A 20,587-nucleotide genomic window follows, 5' to 3' on the forward strand; every position below is an offset into this window, starting at 1 on the left:
AAATGAGTAAATCTAGCGATTATTTTTTCGAGTAGTCAACTAATCTAATGATCAATTTTTGATGAATCAAACAATTCATTTTTCAATTACAGATTATTTCACCTTACTTTTTTTGCTATTTGTTGCTCCTCGGTGCTCATGCTGCTGTTGCTGCATGCTGCCGCAATTGTTGTTGATTGAATTGTTCTTCTTTCATTTTAAACTATGGACAGCGATTGGCGACTAGTGTTCTGGTGCATTTCCGCCACCACTGGACTGGAGTGGGACAAGAGTTAATCTAGTAGCCTAACTGTTTGCACAGACCTAAAAGAAATGGACGAATAGACTCTGTTGATTTTGTTCTGGTAACTTTGCTGAACATACCTTAAATGTTGTCTTTCTCTTGTATGCTAGCATCTTGTCCGAACAGTACGGTTATTTCCCTACTGTGCCACCAAAAGACGCGGGCATAATTATGTCAGTGTGAGCTAACCTACAACTGGACGTGCTAAAAATTCTTCTTACGGGACCCGAACGTTACGTAAAAGGTAGTTGAGCCTGTTTTGCCTTGCATTGTTTATACAGAAGCCACATGTCAGCACAGGATGCATGTTATGTTAAGTTATGGGATTTTCAAATAATCCCAAATGAATGGGCATTCAATGGGGCCAGCGAAGGGTTGATATTCTCAGCCTCTGTGGGTCCTACCACTTCCGGATATTCGCCTACCCCCTTGTAAGTTTAGTATGCGCCAACGCAAATTATTCATGTCAACAAAGTTATGCCGACGATTACATTGAAGCGTCGTCCCAGCCCTATAGGACACACCTCTTCATGTTGGATTTTAGTGCTTCTTCCATTTTGTTCGATAATAATGTATCTTTTTCTTTCATTAAGTGTCTGTTTTCCTTGTGAGAAGCTATTTTTGCCTCTAAGATACTGATGCATTAGTGCACCAATTCCTCAGGGTTCTGAGCAGGGAAGGAAAATATTTCCATTACAACTATAAAGCCATGTACGAACAACAGAGAAGAAAACATTTGAGAAATCAGATAGACATTCCAGATTAATCAAGCTGTCGAAGATCTACATGGATTCAGAGCTTCAGAGCAATAAATGGTCATGTTGATCTGAGGGATAAAACAGGACTCCTTCACTCCCATATTAAATATTTTATCTTGGCATCACAAAGCAGCCAACATTGGAAGTAAAATGAGGAAACACATTTAAAAGAAGTGTTCTCTCTGCACTGCTGTACCTCACACAAACCTCCAGGATGTACTTAAAACCATTATCTGAATGTGATAACATGCAATTTTATAAACACACATGGACATGAGTGAGACAGTGGCAAGGTTAGAAGGACAAACTGATACAGCACAAGATATATAATTATTCCTTGAATGAGTGGGATAGGAAATAACTTGTAAATGCTCTTATTTGTGTCTCTGGTGAACTCTGACAGCATTGTTGAGTATACACCTCTCTACTGAAAAAGGCTCTGTAACTATGGGAACCCTGAATCACAGCTTTTAACATTTTTAACAGACCTTTTGAATATCTTAATGATGATAGCATGACCTCAAATAACAGGATTTACAGGGAAACTTGAACGGTTTCTGTTAACTTCTGTGAATAGTCATCACCCACAGACTTCAGCCACGTTACTATTCGTGGAATAAGAACCAAAAAGAACTGAACAGAGTATCAAAGTCCTAAAATAAGATGCAGCCTTTTCTGTTGTGCCAAACAAAAGAAACACATCAGCTCATCTGCTCCATATTTAGCAACACCAGACTGTTGCCGACCGTGGTCATGTAGAAATCAAACCTTTCACAAGCCATTCAGTCTAGCATTTTCTGGGTTTTATTTCACTAGTGCATTGCCCGTAGGAAGCATGTATTTCTATAGAAAAGTGGGAGGTTAAGTAGCTTTTTCATGGATGGCCAAATGAGGCTGTGTTTGAAGGTGGGACGTCAGGGATATAATTGGCTGTTTTTGATTATACCATTATATGTCACCTTGAAAACTATTTACCTTGCCTTACTTGGTGTAATTATTTTTAGCACAACCTCACATGTGTGACTGTACAGTTATTTTTTCATTTTAAGGTACTATATTAACACTATGGACCTAAAATCACAAAATAACATAAAATCAGAGTAGAAAAAGTTAGTTTTTTTACTGTGAAAACCACAAATATGTTTAATGGACCAATTGCATTAGTTATAACGCAAATATAAATTGTTGTTTGCTAAATTGGTGCACAAGTTTTTTAAATTTACAAAGCTATGTGTAACTATTTACATTTAAATGCAGGCAATGCCTCAGGCTCAGGGCTCAGCTCATTCCTGCCTGTTCCACATTCAGCCGTCTCCTCCTTGGTTTGCCTCACAACACGACTCCACTACTCACTAAACACACTACACCAAACACTACATAACACACTAACTATACACTCCAAACACGCTATACGTCACAAATCTCTCAACTCTCAAAACTCGCTATCTCTGTCGCTGTCTCCAACACATCTAGGGCCCTATGAAATCCGTTTTATTTTTTCCCAAATTCCGTTTTATTTTTTCCCAAATTCCGTTTTTTCCGTTTTAATTTTTGGGAATTCCGTTTTTTTCCGTTTTAATTTTTGGGAATCCTGATTTACTCTTATTATACTACTAAAAAACAGTGTGTTTTCAATGTAAATAACTCAAATGTACACAAATTAAATAGAAATTACCTTAAATTAATTGAGGGGACAAACATATTTCCTCAATACTGTACCGTACAGTACAGTAAAGTGCATCAAAAATATTTTGACTTCATCATGTCTTCATACAGTAGTATATTTTGTGTTTTTATGGGTTTCATTGAATAAAAACATGGTCAGCTCTCAGGCAGATCCAGAAAAGCCTCCCAGCCCAGGCAGAGTCAGCTAAGAAGGCTGTGGCTAACGGGGCTAGCTAGCTAACAGCAGCTACTGTTAGAAGCAGTTAACGGTCACTCTGGTATTATATGCAAATAATATGAATCGGACAGTGGCTTACTCTGACGCATTACACCTTTAATTATGATTTCTCAGGTCTGCTTCTTTGCAAAACAACAGTTCACCTGACACATACAAGTCGTTCGGGAACTGCTCAGCTCTGTACTGAGGGGTAAATGTCAAGTTTCTCAGCTTTTTCGCCGACGAAGATGGAGCCGTGGGCAGCCACTTCGCCATGCTTGCAATGTTTTGACGGGAAAGCTCAGTCTGTGGGGAGGGGGGCGGCGGCGACTTGTTGTGCCACCCAGATTTGGTTCCCCCACGTGCAGTTTTCCCCAGACAAAAGTTCCTCTTCCACACAAGAACAACATTTCAGTGAAATTATGTCAAATTCCGCGATATTCCGTGTTAAAAAGTAGATTCCGTTTTAATCGGCCAATTCCGCGATTCCGTCCGCAATTCCGTGATCGCGGAAATCATAGGGCCCTACACATCACTGCTGCTGTCAATCATCCGCCGATGTCCCTCCCACATCTTCCTGTTCCTCAACAACCAAACTTGCTGCTTGGACACTTTCATGACAAAAGCACATTTTTACTGTTTCTTCCTGCATCAGACATAAAACAAACGTAACGGCAATGTTCGCGAAAAAGCGTGTTGGACATTATTTACCCTAAATCCGGTTTTGGACGTGCCGGTGCGCCCGCTCCGTCAACTCGGTAGGTAACGTTAGGCCGTGTGGGTCGGCTAGCGGCTAGCAGCTAGCTACACACAAACATCCACAGATTCCGATCCCACTTTGTTGACCGCGCGTCTCCGGATCTCCTCAGACCCAAACAGACTCAGTCTGGACTTGTTTAATCTCATTATAATCCACAACAGTCAGTTTAGATGAACAGAACAGAACAGAATGGGACCGAACCGCCGGCAAAATCCCGGTCCAGCTCGCGCCGCTGTAGGTATAAATCCGCTTGTGACAAAAGCACATTTTTACTGTTTCTTCCTGCACCAGACACAAAGCAAACGTAACGGCAATGTTCGCGAAAAGGCGTGTTGGACATTATTTACCCTAAATCCGGTTTTGGACGTGCCAGTGCGTCCGCTCCGTCGACTCGGGCGGTGGGCCGTGTAGCTAGCGCTAGCTACACACAAACATCCACAGATTCCGATCCCACTTTGTTGTCCGCGCGTCTCCGGATCTCCTCAGACCCGAACAGACTTGGACTTGTTTAATCTCATTAATCCACAACAGTCAGTTTAGATGCACAGAACGGAACGGAACCGCTGGCAAAATCCCGGTCCAGCTCGCGCCGCTGCAGGTATAAATCCGCTTGTTTTTTTAAGGTATGTCGTGGGCTTGAGCTCTGCAGTGATTGGCTCTGGTGCGCACGTTGCCACGGTGTGCAGTGGTTGGCTCTGCTGCCCACGTGACTGTGGTGGCTCCGGTGGACAATGCTTGCAGAATTTGTAAAGCATTTATGAAATAATTTATTCACGCTATCATTGCAGTCCAAGCAAATGCTTATTGCACACCACTGAACCACGCAGCAGCCATGTTGAAAGTCTCAGGTCAGTCTGATCCTGATCCGCAGAGATATTTGAGGAATACACACACACACACACACAGATTCCTTGTATTATAGATAGATGTTGGTCATATCTTTCAGCCAGCTGTAAATGGGTGACTACCTCATTGATGAGTCACTTAAGGGACAAATGCTATGCTGGGATTTGTTAAGAGGCATACTTGCAGAACAAAGTGTGTTTGGCAGGGTGCTCAATGTTGTTGTCATTTCCAAATCCTGTAATTGCATATACAGAAGATTTGCTGAAATGAAGTCTTGTTAATGTGTTTAAATAAAAAAATAGAGGAATAAAATCTGTTAACATAACTAAATTGCAGCAAAGTTCGTGTTTGAACTTCAATGTAATTTATTTCCATTTCCAATTAATAAATCAATGATTTTCATAAAACTACACTGTTTGAGACACTGAAATTAGTCAGTAGTTTTGCCTGAATGATGCAGAGTGGTTTCTCAGAAATGTGCAGTGTATTACGCACAACAAAGACCAGATTTGCTGGCAAAAACAGGAAATATGATCTCAACTCTCGAACCACAGCACTGAAAAGAGAGTTTAAAGAAAAAGCGTCATCAACGACACACAGACAAAAAGGACAATTTTTTTTAAAGGGAAAACCTGAATAAATGAGAGGAGAAGGACAACTGAAGGCCTCAATGGATGGGTCAGTTAGTACATAGTATTATGTGGATCTTATCCTATGGCCTTCACTGTCACCACCTCTCGACCCAACTTAACATCTACAGGAGATTTTGAGCCAGCATGTTTGACAGCACTCTCTACCATCAACACAAAACAAGAAACCATCTCTCTCTCAATACCACACAATGACAAAGCAAACATATTTTCACACATGTTGGCAAATGTGTTATAATTACTGATGTATCTATTGTGCAAACAGTATCTCTTTAGATGTTTTGCTGTAAACCCAGCAATTCAGCTTTAATTCATCTTTTTAATTTTGATTACTGTTGGAAACCAGGTGAAGGGTTTCCAGGAGGCTATGGCAAGAAAGGTAGAAGATTAGGCATTGTGCATTAAACTGCACAGATTTCTGTGAGTGATGGGTTGAAAGTGTTCAACATTCCACAAGAGAAACACCTCCTGTAGCAGAGAGTACATAATTAGGTGTGTCAAGTGATTTATACGTATGAAGGCTCTCATTAGTAGCCACAGTTAGAATTTCTATCAGGTGTTAGGGAGTTTTGGACCATTTAATGACTTTAATATGCACAGAAATTCAACAGGACAAACCGACAGATGGCTCACGGATCTCTGAGACTGATGTGATTGCACAGGTGAGAATTATTACCTCTATAGCCACCATTTCTTTTTCTCTGAAAAAAAAAAAAAAGTTCAAGAAAATTTGAGCATGTATATATATCGTTATATCAATTTCCAAAATATGCCACAATGATAACATGGTTTTCAGTGCACAAATGTCATTTCAGACAAAAAAACTATTTGTTAAAATGTATCATTTTTTGCCTCCATTATGTACATATCCTTTTCACAAGTGTTTAATAACTAAATTTAAGGGATCATTGCAACTGTGTATATTCTGTGTATGTAAGATTATCTATATCAAATCAAAAATGTTGATATCCATATGTTGTTATTCCCCAATACCATTATCAGCCCAAAAAACGAGTATCAGTCAGGCTCGGCAAAAAATGTCCAAAGGTAAGCTACTGTGACAAAGTGTACGAGGCGCAGAGCTGCAGGGAGACATTTCCATAACTTGTGCTGAGTACAAACAAATGTATTTTAATAAAAAATAAGTTAGAAAGGTTAACCCATACAAATTAGGTCTTGCAGTTTACAATTAATACCAATAAAACCAAATGCAACTCTCAGCAGTTCTGACAGAATATGAAACAAATTGCTGAAAGTTTTGAACCAACACATTTCCTGGAGTCGAATATAATTCAAAGTCCCTGATATTAAAAAATAATTAAAGACAGTGTACAAGGCAACGGTAGAAACAAACTGCAACGTACCAATTCTATTCCATTTTTATGTTCAAACCAGCAGCTATCTTTCACAGCATAACGTTAAAACTATAAATATCTGCGTCATCGTGGAAAGCTGCAGTTATGCAACCCCTTTCCATTTAAGCCTGCCTTGTTTCACTGCCCCAATGACTGATTGTGCCCTGGATGAATAGTGTTCTGCTGCTTTCTACTGCAGTAGAGGGCAACGGTCCTGGAAAACAGAAATGCATCACTCACAGGGTACATTTGTGGCGATCATGCAGTTATTTTTTCGTAACACAAACAGGATTACATGACTTGAGTCTAAATTTGCAGGTTTAAAATTTGGCGAACCATTTTATGCTGCATTATTGGCAGCAGACATTAAATTTACAAAAATATATTTCCCAGATCTATGACAATTTGATACTGTGCAGCTAGAGTTAAGTATATGACCTCTACTTGCAATTTGATTAACACTGCTCAGCAGCAACAGCACTTGCCGTCTCTTTTCAGTCTGAAATGTAGTTAAACAGAAACAAACTGTCTCAGTGCATGATCACCTTTCAGTCTGTAAAGGAATCTATCAAATCACAGCATCAAAGCTGATCCGAGTGTTTCAGCCAATGCTTTGGCACAAACATATGGATGGATTTGTAGTGTGAACACATGATGTTGGGGGTTTTGACCTATTCAAGGTAATATACTAACAACATATTTATATAATTCTTCACAAATCCAAAGCTCACCACGTTAAAACTGCTGTATACTAATCCCTGCCCTTTTGGTGCCCATCAACATTTCATAGAAATATCGCCAAGCAGAAAGAAACCAAAACAAACTGGGGGAAGGTATGCAGGCCAGGTGACCTCTGAACACACAGATTAGTCCTGCACAGTCTCAGATTGTACAATTCAGAGTTAAGTTAAATTTGTCTCCACTGCCACAAGTTTCCAGTCCTTTCACAACCTACCCACTGCGTAATAATTGAATCAGTGCACTGAGTTGACTGCCATCACATGAGTTCATAATTAACATAAACATACTGGTGCCCTGAGGTCAAACACACCTAAACTTCAAAACTATGGCCTTTTTAATGGAACACATTTCACTATTAGCAATAGCAAATAGCCGGGTAGTGACATAGCTGTTGCTCAGCTGATCAGAGCCGGCCAGCTCTGGAGGAGAGAGTTTTGATATGGAACGAAGTCTGGATTATACTTTTTAACTTTTGGGAGTCTATTGGTCATCTTCACTCTCATCTATCAACCTGACTGCAGCAATTATCCTAAGAGGTGACCACCATTGTTGTTAGTGTACTGTCATGTTAACTGCCAACTGGAGCTGCATGGGAATGCAATGTTACAGAGAGGAGAGATTTAAAGACATCTTTCACATTAGATAAAGACCCTGGTTTAGTTTTAGAACTTTCGAACTAAAGATACATTTGTATTGTGGGTATTTGCCTCCTCCTTGACAGATTTTGAAAGAGTTACAAAATTCTGAAATAGGGAGACACAGGGAGGCCAAAATCATACATTTCTACTGAACTTAAGAGTTTTATATTTAGCTGTAACTTCTGGAACACCACCAATCATTTCTCTGTGGGAGTCGACAACAAAACACCTTGAGTGCTACATCTGGTCATTTACATCATCTGCACTGGTTGGAATTTCGTTCCAGCCTGTTAGACTGACATGTATTCTTAAATTACACAATATGAGAAAGAGAATTAATGAATTGGTATTACTGGTATGACAACAATGAAGGATATGAAGTGCTTCAACATGTGCAGAACATGACTGCTAAACTGAAAAATTACAGGGGTGACAGTCTACTGTTGGCATAATGTGACCATTAATGCATGACGGGCGTGGTGGCAAGTAGGTCGTACTGCAGCTGCTGAACTGGTTGGGTAAGATGGTACCACATGTATACTACAGACTTCTGTTTGTGTGCACATTCAAATAATGATGGCACAATATGTCATAACAGAGACCAACAATCATCTTAAATAATCATTATTACTGTTAACTACAAACTGCAAATGTGAAAAAAGAAAAATGATGTACAGATATTACATCTGTGAGTTAATAGAAAGTTAAGTAATCAAAATGAAGAAAGAAAAGATGTAAAAATAAAGACTAAAAATGCCCCAGTTCAAAGATAGTTTAAAATACATTATATAATCACACCTGGTAAAATCAAAGAATGAACTGTGTCTAAACCAGAATCTAACATATATTATTTCTTTACGAGCAAAAAGTAAAGTCACAGCAGTTTTCCAATGATTTCAAGCCTCACACTGACACCAATATGTTTCAAAGCCTGTCATTCCAGAAAATAAACACTTACAGTGTTAGCTTTCCCTTTTAGGTTCGGGGTGTGTTTGTGTGTGTAAGTGTGTGTGGTCAACACGTGGTTTTAGCTCACCCTAAAACACTATTTGACCACATCCATAAAAGTGTTGATAAAATATGCTTTCAACGGTCCATCTGAAAATATAATTTCTCCCTGCAGTATTATGTCTTTACACACCTGTCAAGATGCAGTTTACATCCATGATGTTGCATATTCATATATCATCATATATGTAGAGAAGACTTTGATGGCATTTAATAAAAGTTTAAAAGTGTTTTTGTGGCAAAATGGAAGTCATCACAATGAACTGATTGCTGATAAGTAACAACTATGGCTAATAGGTTTGTTTGTTAGCTTCAGTAGTGACCCAGCTAACATTCAGAGATGTTCAAGATGTTTAACTTGACAGTGACAACTGAGTGGCAGTTTTGTTCCCTGATTTTAATTAATAGTCAATTCAACACATTAGTATCCAAATATGAAAGAAAATTAAAACAAACTTTAAGTACAACGGCAGAAGGTCAGAACTCCTTCCTCTATTCAAGGATGATCAAAGCATAAAATACATTCTTGGAAATAAATCAAACTTCTTTGAGGTTAGTTCTATTTTGGACTTCATACTCTACTATGAAGAGTACTCCAGCATGTCTCAGAGAAACTACTTGCCATTTTACTCACATTACCTCTACCAGTCACTCTGAAACTTGAGCATGTGTTACAGTTGCTGAGAAAGATAAATGTCAGCCGATCTGGCCAAGAGAGGTCAAGGCTGAGGATGGAAAAAGGATGAACGAACCTGGTAGGCCAGATGCCCGGTACGTTCCTATTTCTGCCTCAGATTGTGGATTTCAACACGTCAGGGACTGCTTTCTCATCACAGGCACATTCACACTGTTTATCTTTACAAGCTGCCAGCGCATACTTTATTTAGACATGCAAAGATGAGTCGATTATTGGGTAGATGATGGAAAGAAAATGAATCTGCAACTATTCTAAATAGTTTTTCAAGCAAAAACACCAAACATATGGATGGTTCCCAGCCCTCAAAAATGTAAGAATTAGCTGTTTTCTTGGTCTTGTATGACAGTAAATTGAATGCTCCTTTTATTTTGGACTGTTGGGCGAACAAATTACAACATGAAATGACATTGCCTTGTGCTTAGGACATTGGGATGGCCATTTACTACAGTTAACAAATATCCTGTAGAAGAAAACAACAGATGAATCCAGAAAAAAGCTAGTTTTGAGCTTTTGAGTAGTCACTAATGAAAATAAACAGTATGATTGCCACAAAGGACAGCACTATATGGATTCAACACTATAATCTACTCTGGTGTAACACAGATTTCAATGCTGCATCAGCGCAGTTTATTACATTTGATGAATTAGCATACACTTACTTTTTGCATAAAAACAAACTTGCTTGCTAATAAAAGATTGGTGTAGAGATGAAGACAGCCAGCCCACATGATGAGGAAAAATTGCTGCAAATATAATAGATGTATGAGAATAGCTTTCAATATGAGAAGCTCTAGCTGTGGTGGGAAACAAAACACCACAACTAAGACATTCCTGCTCGAGTCACTTATTAGTTTCTATCCTTTTAAAAAGCCAGTGGTGGAAGGATGTGATATAACTGTGCATCAATGCTGAAACAGGGAGACCATCAAAACAGATGTAAGAGATGGCTTTTAGGCAATGGTGGAAAAGCTGCATTTGTGAACTGTTGTCTAAAGTGGTTGCTGGAATTAAATTTGGAATAAGAATATATTAACGAAAATCAAAGAAGTTTCGAACCGTTTCAGATCGAGTGTATGGCAAAACATTTTTTGGCAAATTATCACATTGTTTTCTATTCTGTTTGATTTATGGTTTATAGAATCCCAACTTTTTTGGAATCAGGGTTGTAAACACACAAAGTCAGCCTTGTACTGTAAAGGTATTAACTTTCATGTTTGAATTTTGCACCCACAACCACTGGGAAGTACAGAATGAGTACTATCCAAGATCTTTGTACTCCATTCACATTCAATTTATGAGGAGAAAATTATATTCTGTGGTTTCAATCTTTACCACCAGTTCTAGGATAAAAATGCATTATGCAGTGACACCCAGCCCTTGTTGCAGCTGGTCATTATGGGAGCACAGATTTACACAACCCACATCTTCAGCCGCTAGCAGACTGCTAACACAAAAAAAACGTCAAGGAAGCAATTTTAGACAAAAAAGTGGAGGCAAATTTTAACCTGCCGGAGGCCACCATTATGACACTGACAGTGACAGACACAGAACAAGAATGCTTTGTTCTTTTTTTCCTGGAAAATTATTTATCGATTGGCCATCTGCTGGCAGACATGATGGAAACAGATTGTTTGGCACACACTTTTCAATCAATAGGCCAATACAGTGGGCATGTTTTCCATGAACAGTCGAGCCATTGCTAAAGGTTGCAGTAATCAAAACTGGCTAAAAACTTGGGGGCTTAGGCTACAACCAACATTTACTCTCAACGTTTGTTTTTGGACTAACATGTTGATTACATTTTTGATAAATCATTTAGACTGGAAAATGTTACAAAATAGTGAAAATGTCACAAAGAGTCCAAAGTGATTTCTTAGATCATTAGCTTGGCCGGATCAACGGTCCAAAAATACAGAGATTCTCAAAAAACAAAGAAGCATCAGACCCTCACATTTCTGAGGCCAAAACCATTAAAAGTGGGGTTATTCATTTACATCAATGATTAATTGAATATCTATATTGTTGTCGATTTATTTTCTGTCTATTGGTGCATCAATTAATTAATTGTTTCAGCACTATCAGGTGAAAAATGGATGCACAGACAAATGCCAGGACAAAGCTAAAGGCAGTAAGAATAAGTCATGGGAATGTAAATCATTGCAGTTTCTTACTGATACTGTGACTGTATTGTATTCAAACAAGTGACAATCACCACTGCACAACCCAAACGTGAACGTAGGTCTAATTAGAAATAGCAACGCTCAAAATTTCACTGCAGTGAAAGAAATATCAACCTAAATGAAGCAGTCTGAATTTGGAAAGTAAAACATTACCCTGGCTGGCTCTCAAGGCTTCTGGCTGCCATGGCAACAATGTTGGTCTCTGAGTGACTCATCTTTTCAGTGTCTATCACACAACAGGAGCTATAAGCACTCCAACCTCTCCACTGCAGGAGGGAAGAAGCATCTTTACTGTCTACAATCTTTTAGGACTTCAAACCTGCTAGCTGCAGAGATTTCGATTCCAAGTCTGGTTACTCTAACAACCAGAAATAAGGCTGATAAACTGATTATTGTAACTTAGTTTAAGTAGGTCAGGTAAGCATGTGCTCTCACTTGAGAAACCATGCTCAGATTCTTGGTTTAAACTCACAAAAAGAGCTATTGTTGCATGTTAACATTTTAATCCTATCACTTTGGCTTTGAGGAAACTGTAAACAAACTCAGACTATGCCATGAGCTGATGCACAATACCACTATTATTTTGTTTCAATGTACCCCAAGCCCTACAAATACTGCACTCGTGTTCTGTTAGTGATGGTTCAAGTTGCCAGCGGGAAACAAGTTTTTTTTTTTTAAGCAGACATTTACAACATCTACTCAACTGTTTCAACAAATCAACACCTTGACATGCCACAAGTATGGACAGCCATGCCTGTGCATGTAGCCTATCTGTAACCACAGATATTACTGTTTTTGAATCATGAGTCATAAAATTGTGTGCTAATAGACAACAGATTGCGATTCAGTTTGAACTATTTTTTTTACTGGTCCTGGTAACATGCTCAAGGTAAGGCACAAATGTGGGCTTCGCAGTAAGCAGTGATACAAATGTATTATCTATGGATTCCTGTTTATAAATAGAGTGAAAAATACACTAAAACTTCAACACGGACAAGAAGTCCTGAAAGTGCTCAGGAAAAAAGGAAAGCCTAAAATCCATTGTTCTATGACAACTGAGAAAGCTCCCACTGTTGATGCAGACTGTATGATAAAAAGTCCTCACACAAGTAAGTTAGTCGACCTTGAAAAAAATTGTTGTCAACTTCACTTCGTTTGAATATTTGCGTGTGTAGGTGGGAACACTGATATTGAATCACAATATTCAATAGATAAATTCATCCCTATCAAAAATGTAATACATGGAAAAAAGTGCAAGAGGAATCATATTCCTTTGTTCCACCTGTGTTTACAACAAAGGGTATGGAACCTGCCACAGACAGCAAGCTATCTTTACAAAGTATGTAGGAGTGAGCATACATTTGCAATGATAATAAAAAATTGTGTTTCAGGTCTTTATTCACAACTGGGCTTCACAAGAAAATAGCAAGTCCATGTGTCATGATCTTTTCCAGTTTCCACTTTAAGTATTGATACAGATAACTTCAGGGTTAGCCAAAGGTCTGTTGGCCACAGCGGAGGATTCTTAGCAATCGGGATGCAAGAAATATATATTGAGTTGAGAAATTATTGGCTAGATATTGTGAAATTTATTAGGTGTTGGTGAAATAATTTCAGATAAATTCAAACAATAGAAAGACACATCGCTTTCATTGAGAAGTCTTGCATCCCCAAGTTCTGATACCATATATGATGATGTGAGATTATCTGTTATTTTAACGGTATTGCCCATGGGGAGCAGGTGATTATCAGTTATCAGTATCAGCTGGGAAAAAAAAGAAAAAAAACATCATGCATCCCTGATTGGCCCACAGAATTAAAGTTAGCATGCTCAGTAACCACTCACCCCCAATACTAAAGTTTCTCATTCTAGTAATAAATAATGGCATTGTAACATTTGCTTATTGTTATACCTGCAACTCATAGCTATGATTCCAAATGTATTTCCATTCATAGGGGACTCAGTTTTCTTCTCTTCTGCCTCTGATTAGTAGAAGCTCCCTTGTAATGTTTTCAAACTGACTCACTGACACAAATGTCCCTAAAGCAGCATGAGTCTAACTTTTAGTGAGTGGGAAGCCCTCTGGTGCCTCCATGTACATCACATGCCAACAGATCCTCAGCAGTAAACACCTTACAGCTCTGCCAATAATTAATTAACAACACTCCAACACATTTCCTAGAAATGAGAAACTGGTTGTACACACTCTTTAAAAAGGTCGTTCTCTACATGACACTGATATAATTAACATTCAGGTTGAATTATAGTCAAATACTCAAATCATTGACTTAGGAATCAAGGAAATGTGTCAAAGACAGCTAGATTTGGATCCCTTGATATGGCTTGCTTCATGACTCTAATGTGAAAGTCATGAAGCACTTATAAAACGTGAGAATGTGCACCAAGCATATGCAAAGCCCCCTTGTAATAAATGAAGATAATACACACAAGGCAGAATCAATGATCAAGTTACTAATCTGCACATCCCTTTCAAGTGAAGACAATTGGAAATAACTGAAATACAGATTTTAACCCTATGCCAGCTGTAGTCACCATGACGAGGCACAAATAAACCTCAAGCTTTTAGTGGAAGAAACTCGGATCATTTGGCTGTCACTTTCACATTTGTCAACAAGACAGTTGCTGCCATGCTGTTTCATGTCAATTTTGGCTGCTGTTGTGGGGCAATGCTCTTGTTCAGCAAAAATCATGCCAAGAGTTTCTAAAAGCTGGGGAACTGCCTCTTTTAACTGTCTGCCTTCTGAATGCGTCATAGAAGATTCAGAAATAGAAAATAAGACAATACTTTTCCTACGATCCTTTAAATTTGAACGATAGCAGTGATTGTTGATGCTGACTCGTTCACGAGAAGTTGCATCATGTTGTAAAGTTCCAACTACTTGACCAGGCAAGTCTATCTGACTTCATCTGTGCTCACTCTCCACTAACATTAACACCAGTGACTAGCTGTTGAGGCTTGTCTGCATAAGGGTGAGAAAATTAGTCAACAGATTTTATGACATTTAGATTTTTCCCAAATAAAAAAAACATTTGATATAAGTGACAGTTGCACAGGGGCAATATGTCAAATTATATATTTTGTAAAGGATTTAATATTTCTAATTATTATTACACTGTCTCTTAATGACAGCTTTTGTTTATTCTAGTGTTACAGGATATGTTTTATCTATGCAGTGCTGTAGCTTGGCAGACGAGCTTCAACCACAATGCAATATTTACTTTGCATTTCCATACCTCTTTATTTTGCTAGCTTAATGTAAACAATCCAAGATGCATGATGTATAACAGTGAAATTACTTGTGAAAAAGTGTTTAAGTCAACAGTTGAAATGCACATGTCACTGTGAATGGAACTTAAACACACAGCAGGCTCAGCTCTGTCTGATTTAACTGCAGGCAACAGGAAGATGGCTGACAGCTATCCAGTCGGGAACATGCTTAGACTTTTCAAGTTAGCACAGTTTTTGAAGGAGAAAAATTGTGTATAGAGTAAGGGTGGGTAAAAATATCGATTCATCAATGCATTGCAATATATTTTTTCCCAATTCAATATCGATTCATAAAATCCTCTGAATCGATTCGGGCAAGCGACCACCTGCTGTCCCTCGCCAGACCTCTCGGTCCCCGCCTCCAGCAGCTGGAAGCGTTTCACCCGCGACCTCGCTTGAGGGTTGGAGGGTGATGCGCCGCGGAAACACCGTCGGAGCTGCGGAGGCGGGTAGCCGCACCGCTCTTTCGGAGACTGTAAACTCCCAGCACAGCCAGTCTCACCCTGGCCGCTGCACCGTGCGCCCGCGAGTAGCACTCTCCTCCGGGGAGAGAGGGGGGGGTCAGTGTCAACGTTTACCCCCTCGCGTCTAGCCGGAGGGCGGAGGGACCGCAATCATGTCTATGTTTATGTCAGACAAAAGTTTAGGTCATCATACTGTAATATATATACTTATTTCATAGGCTACTTAAGGAATTTCATTTTTTTTTCTCTGGTTATAATGCTCTCACACAGCCATCATGAACTCTAATATTGTAAAGAAATACTATTTTTATTATTTGTTTCAAAAGAGGAGTTATCTAAGTCAGAGTCCTGCACGGGTGAAACATAATGTACTGTGTTGGACACAGATGCGGATCGGGTCGGACGCCTGGAGAGGTGGGTCGGGTTTTACGATTGCCATATTCAAGGCGTCACTTATCATCAGTCATTATTAGCGACACAAATGATAAGCATTTATATTTCATATGAGCTCATTCATGCGTGCTTTCGCCCTCCCAGAACTCCAATTCCCTACGCTGTCTTACTTTCACTTTTAAAATTTGCGCCCGTCCAATTTTCCTTCGGGAGTCGGTATCAATTTATAGCGGGTCGGCTCTGGTATGGAATGTAATCTGTGCTACAGTCGGAAAACGGGTCGGATGCGGTGACCCGTGCAGGACTCCACTCTAAGTGACCGTTTTAATCCTCTAGCTAATTATCAAGCGAAATATCCAACATGGTAGTTAACGTCAAAGACTGCGTGGAAGACGATGGTAAAATATTTCCTTTTTCTAACACTGGATTTAATTATGCCTGAACTTTGAAGGTGTGGCGGCTTTTATTTTGCCGTGGCGGTGCGCCACAGTCAATTACATGTAGGGGAAACACTGCATTTAATTTGTACCAAGTGGGTCCACTTTTGTTTTGGATTCTTTACAAGGGCATAAAGCTGCCAGTTCTAACCAACTGCTGCCAAGTACCATGTGCATTGTAACTAACCAAGCATCACAACAGATCATTGTAGCTATGAAAAATAGCATTTGAGCTTATATCATGGTGTGTTCAACATGCAAGTATAAAAAGAATAAATCAATGACTCTACACCAGACTAAAAAACTTACAACCGGTGGAAACCACTGCAAGGGTTGCAAGACTTTACGATTCTCAATTCAAATGAATATCAAATTGTCATGTGTGATTAACAAATAAATACCAAGTTCAGGATTTAGGAAGAGCCTTGTTACACTTGGCAGGCAGGGAACAGACTCTGTGATGAGTTCACATGCCAAACCTTAGCAGACCGCCACCCCACATGTTCACCTCAACCTACAACAGAGCACTGCATCAACTGACAACAGACTCTCCGAAGTTTGATAACGGCCACCCATATTATCCCACTCAGTGTCACGTTTCACTTTTTTGCTGTCCTGTATTCTCCACTCACTATTCTAAATCTCAGTCTTTGCTGCAAAAACAAGCTATCTGTTATTCAACAGGTAGTTCAAATTCCCCAGGTGCAGCATCGTGGTACCTTTCAGTAGCTTGTGACCATTTCAGGAATGATTCCAACAGGGTATGAGAATGAACAAGTGTGTGAGTAAAACCAGCAGTGTACTTCTTATTTTAGGTGTTCCAGCAATCGTGCCTCTGGCACAGGACGTGAGATACATTTCAGCATGTTTGTATTGGAAACAGCTTTGTAACATCACAAAATCTAAACTTGTCAAGCTGTAGAGAGGACATCATTACTGTTCCATTCCTTTTTCCAAATGTTGTTTTCACTTCATATTGCACTGATACTTTACTAGCGATGCACAATATATATGGGCCTGATATTGGGAAAATCTAATTATTGTCTATGTATCAGATTCTGTTAAATCATAGCCGATAAATGTACCCAATAATAACAGTAGCGCAGAATCTTGTAAATGCTACTCTAAAGTTGGTTTGTATCTGTCAAACACAAAGACGAGGACGAAGAAGTGCAGCATTCTGTTGCCAACACAACTGGAATTTTAAATACTGTACATGTCGCAATGGTACAGAGAGGAGCTTTGTATGCTGAATCTAAAGCTGAATGAGGACAGGTGGACTCTGTGTTTAGAACATCGATGTGTGGTGCTCGCACACAGTCAAAGTTAAAGCCGTTTTTTCCAGACATGAACTTTTGATGACGACCTCATTATCATCACCATCTTGCTGCTGCTGCTTTTAACACCCATCCTGACGCAGATTCACGATGCACTGCATGTTTATTCATATTTGTATATAAATAGCTGTATTCTGTAATTATTGTGGCATCGACGCATTTACAAAACTTTGATTTAGTCATGATATAGTCATGATATAGTCATCTTCTGTATAATCTATCATTGCAAAAAATCTCAACCAAAACATCGATATCAGAATCTTTTCCTTCCTAATATTAGCATTGGCCCCAAAATTAAGTATTGGTTGGGGCCTAGTATATACATCTTCGATTCAAATATATTGTTGACTAACATTTTGTGTTTCATTGTACAAAGCCATTCAGAGTGGACGGCAAAGAACTTCATCATACAGGGAGACTTTTGTTTATTGAACATGATGAAAATAAAAGCTGTTAGTTTTTTTACTTGACTCTGGACAAACAAGTCTCAACGAGCCTCAACATATGGAAACAAATAATATGATGCACTTTTGCAGGCAGTCAATGTAGTTAATGTTCTAAATGCCCTGTGGTGAAAGCAATAATTAACAAAGAAGGATATATTTGGGGATGTTTCCACAACTTTTCATCTACTCAGTACGGTTCCAACACACAGCACAATACAGTGTGTGAAATGTGTATTGTATTTGGCATGCTGAATGAGACTGCTGCGCATATAGCAGTGGACATGAAGTGTACACCCTGGTGTTGACAGCCTATTTTAAGCGACAGACCCCTTCATCCTCTTACCGTACCTTTGAGCTGCGGCAGCGGTGAGAGCTCAACTGGAGCGCTCTGTGTGCGATACTGAGACGAGCCCTGGGATTTTCTCTGTTTCTGGGCCTTCCTCACGGACTTTCGCGTAAACCCATCCACTTTCTCGGATGCAGAGATGGCCGACATTTTGATGCATAAACTGGCGAAGACTTGTGACAAGCTATCCCTCGGTCAAATGAAAGGTTTCCTCTTCTGCATTAGCACAAAAACATGGAGCCAACCGCACGACTTGTAGCTCGTCTCCTGTCCAAGTCTTGTGTTATTCTGTATGATCCAACATGGTCGCTCTGAATTGGGGTTAGACTGTGTCCAAAGGCTGCATCATTAGGACGACTAGTAATTCGGGAGAATCTTCAAAACACGAAACAAAAAGACAAACTGAGACTCATGGCATTACCCGCAGTATAACTTGAACTTACTAACAAAAGAACATGACAACTTGGCTTCCAAAATTAGGTTTTTTTTACTTCCTCGCCGTGTTTGCAAAAGGTCTACCTGTAGCAAAACGTATGAAAAACATAGCCATTAAAAAGTAAGTTGTAAAGTTCTGCCAGTAGCAAACTACTGTTTTGAGCTGGGCTGCCAGCTAATGCAGCTAGCTAGCTTGCTAAAGTTAGCTAGCGTTAATGTAGCATTTATGCCACTACGACAACGGTATGCACGGCCGTTGAGGAGAAAAAAGTTAGAAAAGATAGTTGCCACGTTATATTCATGTAGTTCTTCTTGTAGATACCAAGTCCAAGTCTCAAACCGCTGATTTTAATCCAAGTTAGACTTCCGCTGAGTGTTTTCAGAACAACTGTCCACGGTCGATGAAGTTCAGTCGCGCTCGACGACTCATTTAGCACTTAAAAGTTAGCCTCGTCGACAATCGACTGACTTTGTTTTATCTACATTCCTCGATGAATACCGAGCGGTAGTTTCGTTTCCAATGCCTCTAAAAACACCGTGTGTTCTTGAATTGGACAATTTACTGGATGTCGTGCTGAGCCGACAGCCGTAAAAACACTCCCCGTACAGCCGCTCCGTCGCTGTCTGCTCGGCTTGCCTGTTCCGTGGACTGCAGAGCCTGACAGTTGTACGTCATTGACGGACGTCTCTACCGGCCAATCAGAAGCGGAGAATCAAAAAACTGGAAACTTTTTAAGCCAATAACGTCGCGCAGAATGCTGTCCCTGAACATGTGACATGTGAAAACAAATACGTGACGTTGTACAGTAGAATGAGGAGTGGCAGCAGTGGTAGTTCATTTAGCTCCAAACATCATCAACTAAACATGGTTAATGTTAATTAATGTATGGATAATGCAGTACTTTGATATTATTAACATAAAATAAGACCAAAAACGGATATGTATTACCTTATTTCTATTATAGATAGATAGATAGATAGATAGATAGATAGATAGATAGATAGATAGATAGATAGATAGATAGATAGATAGAATTACTTTAATGATCCCAGACTGGGAAATTATTTAGTTACAGCAGTAGTGGGTCCGCAAATACAACACTTTGTACATAACATAAATAGAAGGCAATATATACATAGTGTATATATACAGTGCACAGTGTGCAATAAACAATAATAATATATACAACAAAACAAAATATGCAAACTATACTATAACAATAATAATATATACAACAAAACAGTAGAGAGACCAGAGTTCTCTCTCAGGCAGAGGTGAGAGAGTTGTTGTATAAAGTGATGGCTTGTGGCAGGAAAGATTTCCTGTATCTATTGCTGCGACAGCGAAGCTGAAGCAGCCAATCACAGAGCCAGCCTTCCTGATCAGTTTGTTGAGTCTGTTGGTGTCGCTGGCTCCGATGCTGCTTCCCCAACAAACCACAGCAAAGAAAAGTACATTGGCCACCACAGACTGATAAAAGATCTATATATATATGCGTGCGATCAGGGGACCTTTCGAAATAAGAACCATGAGACAGGGGGTGGTTATTAAATACTGCATATTTATCACTTTAAATCAGCTGGGAATTGAAGCTTTGCAGAATTTAAGGTGCATATGTGTATATACATATATATACTGTG

The 20,587-nt window shown here is 39.3% G+C and overlaps 1 protein-coding gene across 2 annotated transcripts in view; it reads right to left on the bottom strand.

The window, feature by feature from the left end:
* ppp2r5a (protein phosphatase 2, regulatory subunit B', alpha isoform) overlaps positions 1-19,614 on the bottom strand; it is a 58,912-nt gene extending 39,298 nt beyond the window's left edge. For both annotated transcript variants that reach the window (XM_030405167.1, XM_030405166.1), the window contains exon 1: positions 18,514-19,614. In XM_030405167.1, the coding sequence (XP_030261027.1) occupies positions 18,514-18,661 (148 nt within the window). In that variant the 5' untranslated portion in view covers positions 18,662-19,614. The remainder of the gene's footprint in view (positions 1-18,513) is intronic.
* Positions 19,615-20,587: the final 973 nt, after the last annotated feature.

Source organism: Sparus aurata, chromosome 22 (assembly GCF_900880675.1).
Source record: "Sparus aurata chromosome 22, fSpaAur1.1, whole genome shotgun sequence".
Classification (NCBI taxonomy): Eukaryota; Metazoa; Chordata; class Actinopteri; order Spariformes; family Sparidae; genus Sparus; species Sparus aurata.